General features: G+C 45.8%; 1 protein-coding gene across 4 annotated transcripts in view; it reads left to right on the top strand.

The window, feature by feature from the left end:
* Window positions 1–12,935, top strand: part of POF1B (POF1B actin binding protein) — a 46,902-nt gene that overhangs the window by 14,565 nt on the left and 19,402 nt on the right. For 3 of the 4 annotated variants that reach the window (XM_075186228.1, XM_075186227.1, XM_075186230.1), the window contains 3 exons: window positions 9,027–9,095; window positions 9,487–9,555; window positions 9,647–9,709. In XM_075186228.1, coding sequence (XP_075042329.1) covers window positions 9,027–9,095; window positions 9,487–9,555; window positions 9,647–9,709 — 201 coding nt within the window. The remainder of the gene's footprint in view (window positions 1–9,026; window positions 9,096–9,486; window positions 9,556–9,646; window positions 9,710–12,935) is intronic. The other variant, XM_075186229.1, reaches the window with a different exon arrangement.

Below are 12,935 nucleotides of genomic sequence, written 5' to 3'. Positions count from 1 at the left end.
TGTTCATAGTGACTGAGCTCTGTGTGTCGTGCTGTCGCTCTCTGGTATCATGTTCATAGTAACTGAGCTCTGTGTGTCGAGCTGTCGCTCTCTGGTATCATGTTCATAGTGGTTGAGCTTTGTGTGTCGTGCTGTCGCTCTCTGGTATCATGTTCATAGTGACTGAGCTCTGTGTGTCGTGCTGTCACTTCTGATTGGCTGGCTGCCTCTGCAGCTGATAGGTGCTGCCTTCATTGGTCGTACATGTGTTGTAGGATTTTGTGAATGTATTTTAATAATGATTATTTGTTACTTTCATGTGGAGGCGACAAGAAGATTATATCTGCTGCATTATATTAAGCCTAATAGGGAAAGTGTGGGGGGTTCGTTATCACAGCAATCCTTCTCGTGTGCTTGTGACCTGGTTGTGTAATGACACGATGCTGAGATTTACAACCGTCTCACAGAGGCGGGAACGGCTTCCCAGAATCCTATGCTACTTTTCAAACAAATACAAATACCAAGGCGTTCTCTAAGTAGCATTATCAGTGGTTATAACCTACAGGCGAGAGGTCGCATTGTGTCTTTTATTACTTACACAGGAACAAAAGTAAACTCAGTTATCAGGTCTGTAAACCTGAGAGCTGGATACTAAATCTAAGTCTAGGTACACACTAGGGAAACTCTCTCCCGATGCAATTTAATTACCAATTTTACCAATGACGGGAAAATAAAAGTCCCGATCAGCAGCCGATTCCTGTGTACACACGTGTTACATGATTCACCGTCAGATCTGTGCTCTTCATCTGTCATAACCATCGGCTGAATAGATGGTGACTCTGCTCACTCCATAGAGATCTATGGACACTGCCGGTCCTGAGTGCAGACACTGCAGAGAGATCTATGGACACTGCCGGTCCTGGGTGCAGACACTGCATAGAGATCTATGGACACTGCCGGTCCTGGGTGCAGACACTGCAGAGAGATCTATGGACACTGCCGGTCCTGGGTGCAGACACTGCATAGAGATCTATGGACACTGCCGGTCCTGAGTGCAGACACACTGCAGAGAGATCTATGGACACTGCCGGTCCTGGGTGCAGACACTGCAGAGAGATCTATGGACACTGCCGGTCCTGGGTGCAGACACTGCAGAGAGATCTATGGACACTGCCGGTCCTGAGTGCAGACACTGCAGAGAGATCTATGGACACTGCCGGTCCTGGGTGCAGACACTGCAGAGAGATCTATAGACACTGCCGGTCCTGGGTGCAGACACTGCAGAGAGATCTATGGACACTGCCGGTCCTGGGTGCAGACACTGCAGAGAGATCTATGGACACTGCCGGTCCTGGGTGCAGACACTGCAGAGAGATCTATGGACACTGCCGGTCCTGGGTGCAGACACTGCAGAGAGATCTATGGACACTGCCGGTCCTGGGTGCAGACACTGCAGAGAGATCTATGGACACTGCCGGTCCTGGGTGCAGACACTGCAGAGAGATCTATGGACACTGCCGGTTCTGAGTGCAGACGCACTGGGACAACATTGTTCTATCGTTGAACGAGATTTTAAGTTCAGTTTAAAAATCAACTGATACGATACAATGTGATTTAGACCGATTATCATTCATCGCTGCAGCGCACACACTAATATTGGACCGAACAGTTTTTTATTGTGTGATTTGACCTGATAATCGGGTGAAGACCCCGTAGTGTGCACCCAGCCTAACACTATATTCTGGGGGGACGGAGAAGATGGGACTGGGGGTAATTATTGTGACTAAGATATAGTAATCAGTGGCTGTTCTCTAGGGTGATCTTTCCTGTCCCACTAATGTCTTGTAGAACCAGTTAGAATGTTTATAATTCTATAACTCACAGCAGAAATATTTGACATATTACTTTGGTATTTAACACATATCTCATCTGTACAATATTCCATTAGCGCGTACTGTACCGTGTACACTAACATTTCTTCTGGTGTCTGGCGTTCCCCGTGTAGTGTTTCTTTGAGGTGTTAGATATTTATATTGGGAGCTGGATGAGAGAACTGGGGTTCACCAGACCCCCGAATTATCTATCACCCCTCTTATTGTATACTCCTCTAGTGCTATACACTGGGTGTTATAATCTCCCTGGTCGCTGTGCTCTGTGCTGTACACTGGGTGTTATAATCTCCCTGGTCGCTGTGCTCTGTGCTGTACACTGGGTGTTATAATCTCCCTGGTCGCTGTGCTCTGTGCTGTACACTGGGTGTTATAATCTCCCTGGTAGCTGTGCTCTGAGCTGTACACTGGGTGTTATAATCTCCCTGGTCTCTGTGCTGTACACTGGGTGTTATAATCTCCCTGGTCGCTGTGCTCTGTGCTGTACACTGGGTGTTATAATCTCCCTGGTCGCTGTGCTCTGTGCTGTACACTGGGTGTTATAATCTCCCTGGTCGCTGTGCTCTGTGCTGTACACTGGGTGTTATAATCTCTCTGGCCGCTGTACTCTGTGCTGTACACTGGGTGTTATAATCTCCCTGGTCGCTGTGCTCTGTGCTGTACACTGGGTGTTATAATCTCCCTGGTCGCTGTGCTCTGTGCTGTACACTGGGTGTTATAATCTCCCTGGTCGCTGTGCTCTGTGCTGTACACTGGGTGTTATAATCTCCCTGGTCTCTGTGCTGTACACTGGGTGTTATAATCTCCCTGGTCGCTGTGCTCTGTGCTGTACACTGGGTGTTATAATCTCCCTGGTCGCTGTGCTCTGTGCTGTACACTGGGTGTTATAATCTCTCTGGCCGCTGTGCGCTGTGCTGTACACTGGGTGTTATAATCTCTCTGGCCGCTGTGCTGTACACTGGGTGTTATAATCTCCCTGGTCGCTGTGCTGTACACTGGGTGTTATAATCTCCCTGGTCGCTGTGCTGTACACTGGGTGTATTTATCATCGCTGACGCATTAAAATCTTGAGAATTAGTTTAAAAGTCACTTATTTTTGTTGCAGAGTCTAAATTTGTGGTTTCATCCTTCTAGTTTGTGAAATAACAACGAAACAGAGACTATGGGACTGAAGGGGCAGAGGGGACGTATTCAAGTTTGTGCAGAGTATCCTGGGTGGTTGTCCTGAGAATACCTAGACTGTGGGTGAACGTGTGCGTATACGCCTGTGCAGGATTGCCCAATTCCCTAACTTACACCCCTCTGCACCTGGAGGGGTGTAGCGGCTGGACACAGCGCCGGTCATCCTCACTGAAGGTGCAATGTTAATGGAGTGTACCACGTACTTAGTTATAGCACCATGTACAGAGTTACTATACATAGTTATAGCACCGCATACAGTTACTATACATAGATACATAACCGTGTACAGAGGTACTATACATAGTTACAGCACCGTGTACAGAGGTACTATACATAGTTATAGCACCGCGTACAGAGTTCCTAACATAGTTACAGCACCATGTACAGAGGTACTATACATAGTTACAGCACCATGTACAGAGTTACTATACACAGTTATAGCACCGCCTACAGAGGTACTATACATAGTTATAGCACCGCGTACAGTTACTATACATAGTTATAGCACCGCGTACAGTTACTATACATAGTTACAGCACCATGTACAGAGGTACTATACACAGTTATAGCACCGCCTACAGAGGTACTATACATAGTATCACCCAGCAGACAAGTCGTCCTGGACACTGTTACAACGTCGGTAACTTTGATAGGAGAGTATAACTTTCATATATATAAGTGAAACCAGTGTCCATAAGAGAATAGTGCAGTATTAAGTTGACGCTGGAAAATGACCTTTCAGACGATAAATCGAGTTGCATTCAAAAGTTTTGTCTACTGGTCACAATGTTTAGAATTGTTTAGTTGGAATTGATGAAATGTTAATAATTTCACACCAGCATATATCACGGCTGTATGGGGGATGTGTGAGTGAGGTTGTCCGATGTAATCACTGTACTGCTGCAGGCAGACACTAAACCAACAGGCTCCAACTCGTCTGTTTCTCAGGATACACTGTGCACACTGCTGCTTGGTGATACTATAGCTCCCTAATACCTCTCTCAGCAATCCTGATACTTCTGTTATTATCACACTCTTCTTTTAACAAATTAAATTCATACTTGCCAACTCTCCCGGAATGTCCGGGAGACTCCCGCATTTCAGGTGAGTCTCACGGACTCCCGGGAGAGTCTGGCAATCTCCCGCATCTGGGCAGAATTTGGTCCAAAACGCTGCGATTCACTGGGAATTGCGGCGTTGGGCCCCGCCCCGTTGTAAAATGATGCGGTTTGCGTCATTATGTTACGGGGGGGGGCAAAATTACGCGATTTTCGGAGCCCCGCCTCCTTCACGCCCACCTTCCCATGACGGCTCCTGGATCATACTTCCCATAAGTTGGAAAGTATGATTAAATTTTGTTTCAAAAATAATCCTGAACCGTGTGCCGATGAGGCCTGCGGATCGGTCGTGTTCTTTTCATGCTAAAGTCTCAGTTTACTTTCCTTCTGCATGAAGATAAAATTGTATTTGCAGTGTTTTTGGTCTGGTTTATAAAGCAGCAACTTTCTAACAGGCAACAGGCTAAAATTTCCCATCCAGCTCCTGAAGTGATGGGTGATTTGTGGGCATGGGAGTGCTGTTGGGGGGAGCCTAGCACGTAAGAGCGCAGACACGCCTCCGATGATGTGTAGCCATGCCTTATGTACAGTGACCACGCCCCTAAGGTGACAGACACGGTCCCTTTTGGAACTGTGTCCAGATTTGGATAGTCACAATGTTGGGAGGTTTAGGCATTATAAATAACAAACAATCTGGGGGCCACGGGTGAAGACTCAGGGGGCCGCATGTGGCCCTAGGGCCAACTGTTGTCCAACGCTGCTCTCAAATGTACTAGATAAATGACACCTGGAATCTGATTGGTTGCTATGGGCAACATCTCCACTTTTGCTTTTTTTGAAGGTTTAGTAAATCTACCTCTAATCTATGACTCTGCCTCAGCAGAGGTCTTACAGTCAGAGATAACGGCTGATCACAAAAGAATTACAAATTAGCAACAACAATTTGACTTTGGCTTAATGGACGTCTAAATAAAACCAAATATCCGAACTTCCATTTAAGAAAGTGGTTAAAGTAGAAATCTTCATTGTATAACTAAATATGATCAATGAAGTGTCTGCTCCGTCCTACACACAGTTATGATCACCAGGTGCCTTGTAATACTCGCTGTACAATAAGGAGGGGATCGCCCCGGGCAGGGTTGGGGAGTGTACTGGGGTTATTTTTAAACGTACGTTAGTATTTTGTAGTCATCATGTTTCAAATTACAGAAAAATCCTTCTGTGTAAACTCCCAGCATTCCAGATAGTGGGTAGAGCCACAAAATCATTACTGGGGTTAATCTTCCTTAATCCTCTGGCAGATCTCAATAAATCACAGCACAAAGCTCAGAGAACCAGCGACCAAATTGTTCTGTTTTCTGGGGTTTGAAAAACTTTGGGTGGTGGCGCTTCTCCAGCCTGAGAATCTCCAGCGTTTGTAGTAATCAAATTGCTCCGCGCCGACACATAGGAAGAAAAAGACAACGCTGCTCCCGATTACATGGGAGTAACTACCTTCAGAAAACGTTGTATGAGGAGCCTTCAGAGTCCTTCGCTTCTCTGTGACGGGTAACGGAGTCTTCCGTTGACTTCCATGCGTCAGCACGGAGCATTTGCGTCAAAAATTCCCGTCTGACGCAACTCTACGGCCGGTTACCCACTGGCGTTAAAACACGTGGTTTTACTAGCATTTAATGGCGCCAGTAAGAGCGCGCAAACCAGCATAGGGGACAGGTTAGTCCAGTACTAGAAGGAGAGCAGGAGATTCCCTGTTCCGTTTTATTGAAAGAGCCACCGATTTAGTTGGGTGTTGATGTAATTTCCTTTATGATCACTGTTGGAATTGCAACATTTAACCCTTTAAGTTTTTTGCCTACAGCCCTTCCCTCTAACAACAATATTTTGACATAGAATTGCAACAGCTATGTGACATCATCATCAAAACTGCCAGCCCCCCCTACGCGAGGGCGAGGTGCCACCTTAAGTTCTAAGCTCCTGCGTTGTGGATAACCGAGTAGGTGTCGGAACAATTGCAGGGATGTGGTCGAGGGACTCGTGCGCAGTGATGCTGGTTCCGCACATGAACAGCAGAGTGCCCACTTCACTCCACATGTGCCAACTCTGTGCATGGGGGGGGGAAGCCCGAAGTACCCAGCACCGGCCCTGAGCCCCGGACAGTCCACAGAACCACTCATACATAAAGACAGGACAAGGGTGATGGAGACTGTGCAGACACTGGGGTAGAGAGGGCCCAGAGGAGGGGGGGGGGTAGTATGAGGTGGGGGTAGGATAGTCTGAAACAAGAGGATTTTGGCAGCTCTCCCTTGTTTTCCACTAAGTGCTGGATACAGTTTTGGTTTCAGATACAGCACCTCAGTCAGAGATACAGACACCAGGACACTGGAGAAATCTGTTTGCAGCAGGAAGACGTCAGAATTGGTGTATCGGAGAAATACACATTATTTTTGTGTGTAGATAGCTGGACAGTATTGTGTACTAATATCTACATGAAATATAGGAATATATAGACTCAACCAATGGATCAATGCGGCAAAAATTAATGGAAAATGTATCAAAAGTTTGTAGCCGGATGTACATGAGTATAACTCGCCTCTATGTGAAACTGCATACGTCCGAATTCTTTTTTATAAGTATATATCATTGAGACCCCTGGGATTATGTTTGCAAGTGAACGTCAGACACCAAACGTGTTCATGACTATAGTTCGTACAAGCGGTTTTGAAGTCCTCTTAGGGCTAGATTTACTAAACTGCGGGTTTGAAGAAGTGGAGATGTTGCCTATAGCAACCAATCAGATTCTAGCTGTCATTTTGTAGAATGCACTAAATAAATGATAGCTAAAATCTGATTGGTTGCTATAGCAACATCCCCACTTTTTCAAACCCGCAGTTTAGTAAATATACCCCTTAGACTTTTCAAGTGCGTTTTATTTGGGTTCCACAAATAAGTGGGAAAATACGCACAATGGCACCAGAATGCTGGAAAGATCCCTGTGGGCACGGAGCTGTTAACAACAAAGTCTTTATTATTAGACCCGAGTACATACCCTCAGTCACTACTGAAACGCATGTGGTGGGTGTGAGGCCTTGCGCTGGAATGTATCTAACTTTGGCTTAACCCTGTATGTGCCATTATTGTATGTAAAATACTGTCACGGTACAAGATCACGGCTGAGGGTGATGTGATCACGCTTTGCACAGAGGGTGTAGGTATATAGATGTGAGCTCAGATTGTGCCATCGGTGGGAAGAATATTATTACAAGAAGTGCGGTTGTATAACCTGGTGTAGTGTTTGTGTTGGCTGGGTCTGTGTGTTACTCTTACTGTAAGGATGTCGCAGAGCCTGAGGCCGGGGAGCTGTTTCTGCAGGTCGGGACTTTAACAGACTGTTGAGTTTTAGTGTTTGTAGTTTTTGTATTTATTTAAAATGTGTACACCTAGCAAAAGCCTTTTCTAATCCTCTTACAAAAAGTTAGGTCACTGACCTGTTCCGGTAGCCGCTTATAACCAGGGTGTAATTCTCACCTCTCTGTCTGTATTATTTTATTTCTGTGTTTCTTTCCAGTTGTAAAGTGCCACGGAATAAGTCGTCGCTATATCAATAAATGTTGATCTGGGATTTTTTTTTTTTTAAAGGGTCGCGAGTGCTTATTGTAATCATTCTGGAGCTGCTCAGTGTCGGTGTGTCCCCACTTTTGAACAGCGGATATGTAGAGACCTCAATATATTGGAACTGCAGTAACAGTGTATTTGTGATTTTGATGCGATTGTTTTGTGTGGAGCAGAACTTCATCCAGTTGAATTTAAATCTTGCTCCATTGTAACAGATTCATCATCTGTCCCTCGCTGCTCACTCTACAGTCATCCACTAGGACAATATCCCCCCCCCCCTTCCCCCTCATGCCACCAAGTGCAGTGGGGGTTAATCCTACATAGCCTCTGATTGGATGGTCTTGGATGCATAGAGCATTGTTGAAATCCTTCTCCCAGTTTTCTTTGCACCTGGCTAAGACCATCCAATAAGAACTTAGAGCGCGCTCTATCATCATCATCACCAACAATTATTTATATAGCGCTACCAATTCCGTAGCGCTGTACAAAGAACTCGCTCACATCAGTCCCTGCCCCACTGGAGCTTACAGTCTAAATTCCTTACCATACACAGACCGACAGACACAGTCACACAAACTAGGGTCAATTTGATAGCAGCCAATTAACCTACTAGTATGTTTTTGGAGTGTGGGAGGAAACCGGAGCACCCGGAGGAAACCCACGCAAATACGGGAAGAACATAAAAAACTCCTCACAGATGAGGCCATGGTCAGGAACTGAACTCATGACCCCAGTGCTGTGAGGCAGAAGTGCTAACCACTAGGCCACTGTGCTGTCTGGTCTATAGGAGACTCCGCATTGTGCCAAGAGAGAAGATCAGGGAAAATGTTTTTATTAATTTAGTGATGTTCTTTAGTAGAGAGGGGTCTTGATAGACCCTTTGCCCATTGAACAGGGCTCATGGTGGGTACATAGTTGCTACAAGTGTCTTCCACTGCCCTAGTCACAGTGACCACCACAAGAAAGAGCCCAGGTAAATTTCAGCACTTGAGTTGTAATTTGGAACGTGGCAAAGTTGCCACCAATGGGAGTTCCGATTTATTCCTGGCCACCAGACAATGAGACGTGATTGGTGAAGACCCCATGCTGCAGACCTGTGAAATCATAATGGACATATTGGGTCCCTTTGGGGGCAGTTTATGGAGGAATTAAGAGGTCAATGCTTTTTGTACATTCATAATGTCACTGGCCACTCCACGTAAACTGGACTGTTGTTGGTTTATTTTTTTGTATCAAATAATTGGATTAAATGTGTAGCAAACCTCTAAAAGTGTCTGTATTGTAACTGACGTTCCCTCTCTTCCAGGAAGTGCAGTCTCCTGGTCCGTACACACAAGGAACTATCAGAAGATACATTGTACAAGCCCCAGAACAGGTAGAGTATTATACTTTATACACAGTGACACACAGGTCTACACAGGTCTGCACAGTGATACACGGTGATGCACAGGGCTACACGGAGATGCACAGTGATACACGGTGATACACAGGGCTGCACAGTGATACACAGTGATACACAGTGATACACAGGGCTGCACAGTGATACACAGGGCTGCACAGTGATACACGGTGATGCACAGTGATACACGGTGATGCACAGGGCTACACGGTGATGCACAGTGATACACGGTGATGCAGTGTGATACACGGTGATGCAGTGTGATACACGGTGATGCACAGGGCTACACGGTGATGCACAGTGATACACAGGGCTACAATTGTGCTACATTCAAATTTACGACCAATAACTTGATGTTTTCTTCCAGGAAGTGCAGTCTCCTGGTCCGTACGCACAAGAAACTATCAGAAGATACATTGTACAAGCCCCTGAACAGGTAGAGTATTATACTTTATACACAGTGACACACAGGGCTACAATTGTGCTACATTCAAATTTACGACCAATAATTTGATGTTTCCTTCCAGGAAGTGCAGTCTTCTTACAAACCGGAAACAATAAGACGCTACATCGTCCAAAACCCGGAACCGGTATGTCCATTACTAGCTTCCCATTGTCACTATTGCTGCACATTGTGGTGTTTATCAGTGTGAGTGCTCACTGAATGAGGAGTGTGAGTGCTCACTGAATGAGGAGTGTGAGTGCTCACTGAATGAGGAGTGTGAGTGCTCACTGAATGAGGAGTGTGAGTGCTCACTGAATGAGGAGTGTGAGTGCTCACTGAATGACGGAGGAATGGTGGGCTCCTCCATTCACATGTAGTGACGCAGCGCTGTGCAGGGATCCCCCGTACTGGAGAGATCTATAACGTGGGTGTTATACCCACTGGTCTGAGGTGGTGTCAGGAGGAGATTTCTAGGGAGATCGGGTGATGGAACGTTCACTGGGGAATCTGTCGTTCTTCTCCTTTACTAGATGTGAAACTGGCATTTGTGTTATAAAGAACTGTGATGTAGTTCTAGGAAATACAGGGCTGGCAAATTATAGCCCAGGGGCACAAGATCCGACTCTGCCGCCTATTAGGAACATTTTTATAGTAAAACAAATATAGGTGGTTCAGTGACCCAGCTCTAGATAACTCACTATGGAACCGGCCTGGGGGGGGATATCCCCTGCCCCCCGCCCCCCGCCTCCCGCCTCAGCCCCCCAGCCTGCCCCTGGATAGGAACCTTTTCATTTCTCTCTATGGGGTCTATTTATGACCCTTCGTTTTTTTCACTTGATACTTTTCAATCCTTATCTCCTTGATAAGGATTGAAAAGTAACAGCTGTGTATTAAAAAACTTCTCAGGGACAGCAGTGCCGATAACCTGCTGTCCCTGAGAAGTGACTCATCTGATCATCGCAGTCTTTTCTCAAGTTTAAAGGCTGCGGTGATCTTCTCTTTTTTTTTTTTTTCCTTTTTTGTTAGTGCGCATGCACCGACTGAATAGTTGGTGCATGCGCAGTAACATCCTGGCCGGCAAACTGCAGGATGAGTGACAGGGAGGGATCACATGATCCCTCCACACATGCGCTGTCCAGCTCTGCTACTCAGAGCAGAGCTGGACAGCGTGAAAGTTTTCAGATATGTTAATGTACGCCAGCTTCAGATGGCTCCAGCTTCAGATGGCTCCAGCTTCAGATGGCTCTAGCTTCAGATGGCTCCAGCTTCAGATGGCACCAGCTTCAGATGGCTCCAGCTTCAGATGGCTCCAGCTTCAGATGGCTCCAGCTTCAGATGGCGCCAGCTTCAGATGGCTCCAGCTTCAGATGGCACCAGCTTCAGATGGCTCCAGCTTCAGATGGCGCCAGCTTCAGATGGCTCCAGCTTCAGATGGCTCCAGCTTCAGATGGCACCAGCTTCAGATGGCTCCAGCTTCAGATGGCTCCAGCTTCAGATGGCTCCAGCTTCAGATGGCACCAGCTTCAGACGGCTCCAGCTTCAGACGGCTCCAGCTTCAGACGGCTCCAGCTTCAGACGGCTCCAGCTTCAGACGGCTCCAGCTTCAGACGGCTCCAGCTTCAGACGGCTCCAGCTTCAGACGGCTCCAGCTTCAGACGGCTCCAGCTTCAGACGGCGCCAGCTTCAGACGGCTCCAGCTTCAGATGGTGCCAGCTTCAGATGGAGTACATTAACATGTAGAAAAAGAGAACATTTTCTCTAATTAGACTTTCATACATAGCGGTTCTGAGCACTTCCCATACACTGTTATGGGGAGTGCTCAGAAAAACGATAGCAAATGCAAAGCAGCAGATATCTGAGATATCTGCTGCGATGCTTCAATAATACATTGCAATTTCACGGTAAACACCCGAAAACTGTTGTTTTCGGGTGTTTAACACAGGAAAAATCCTTGATAAATAGACCCCTATATCTGCAGCTATCGTTGCACAGTTTCCGCTATTGGTATATACAGATGGGATTCCATATCTGTCATATCCCAGCAATGAGCCATGTAAATACGCTGGAAAACTGTTATAATTAGTGAAGATCCTCCTTTATACAGAGGCCACAGGAGACATTTCACAGTGCTGCCATCACCTACACACTCAGAGGTATAGAGACATCCCTGATGTAGGAGGCGCGTTATAAGCTGCATTCACCTAAACCTTGTATGCTCTCTGTGCCTCATACCTCATGGATATAGCCCACTAAACACTTTTACCTTTGCAATCTGGCTGGACCAATATATAATATGCAGCACTTATCATCATGTATCAAACTCCCATTGTCCATAGATTGTAAGCTTGTGAGCAGGGCCGTGTTACAGCTTTGTCTGTAATTACCAGTCTCATTTGATTAATGTGCTTGTTTCCAACTGTAAAGCACCTCAGAATGTGGCACTACATAAAGATATAAAATGTATATAAAATGATAAAAGCGTAGTCTACTAAAGAACTAGTGATATCACATTGCCCCCTTAATAGCATAAATGTAACAGTTGCCATTGAAGGTGACATGAAGTCGGAATTGACTGCAGCTCAGAATTACAGCATTTGGAATGTTACTGTTGCTGTAAGTGTTGTCGGGATTAGTGTGTTCGCTAACTCCTATCCCACCTGTTTGAGCATAGAAAGAGAATAAACATAAGTTTTGAGGGAACTCTGTAGATGGGATTATCTGGGTAGAATAGCCTAGGAGGTAATCAGGAAGAATAGAATAGATGGGTGATAATCAGGTGGAATATTCCTGCATTAAGTAGCTCATAGAAGCATAACGTCCCCAGCATCTGCACAGCAGATCTGCGTTTTTGCAGCTTCCCAAATGACCGTTACAGAGTTCCAGATCTCTTCCCTTTGCAAAAGGATAATGGTTCTCTTATCATCGTCTCCTCCAACGCAGCCTGTTTCCTCATTATCCCACAAAAGAATTTAAACAAACTCTGGCTAGGATCACAGATCTGATTAATGTTACAGGCTTGGATAAGGAGTGTCTGAGGACAGCCCTAAAACCAGCCCTGAAATATGTGACTCAGCCTCAGTCTGAGCCTCTCAGTCATTAGCAAAGTGAAGCTCCTGGATTTCTGAAATTTAAATAATTGCTGTGTTAATCCAACCTTATGTTTTACTGGCTTTGCCAAAAATCTGGGAGAGGTTCTGTGGAGAAAGGATAATGTACAGTCTCACTGTTGTAAATCGCTCTCTAGAGGAAAACCGATCTAGAATTTAGAGTAATCCCCAAATTTCGGCGACAAGTAGAATTATTAGTTGCTTATCGCCACAATTTAACAAAACAATATCACTTGGGAAGCTAGGCAGTAATAGCCCAGAGCT

Source organism: Mixophyes fleayi, chromosome 9, assembly GCF_038048845.1.
Source record: "Mixophyes fleayi isolate aMixFle1 chromosome 9, aMixFle1.hap1, whole genome shotgun sequence".
Lineage (NCBI taxonomy): Eukaryota > Metazoa > Chordata > Amphibia > Anura > Limnodynastidae > Mixophyes > Mixophyes fleayi.
Note: the sequence above shows the minus strand (reverse complement) of the source record. Positions and strands in the feature narration are given on the sequence as shown.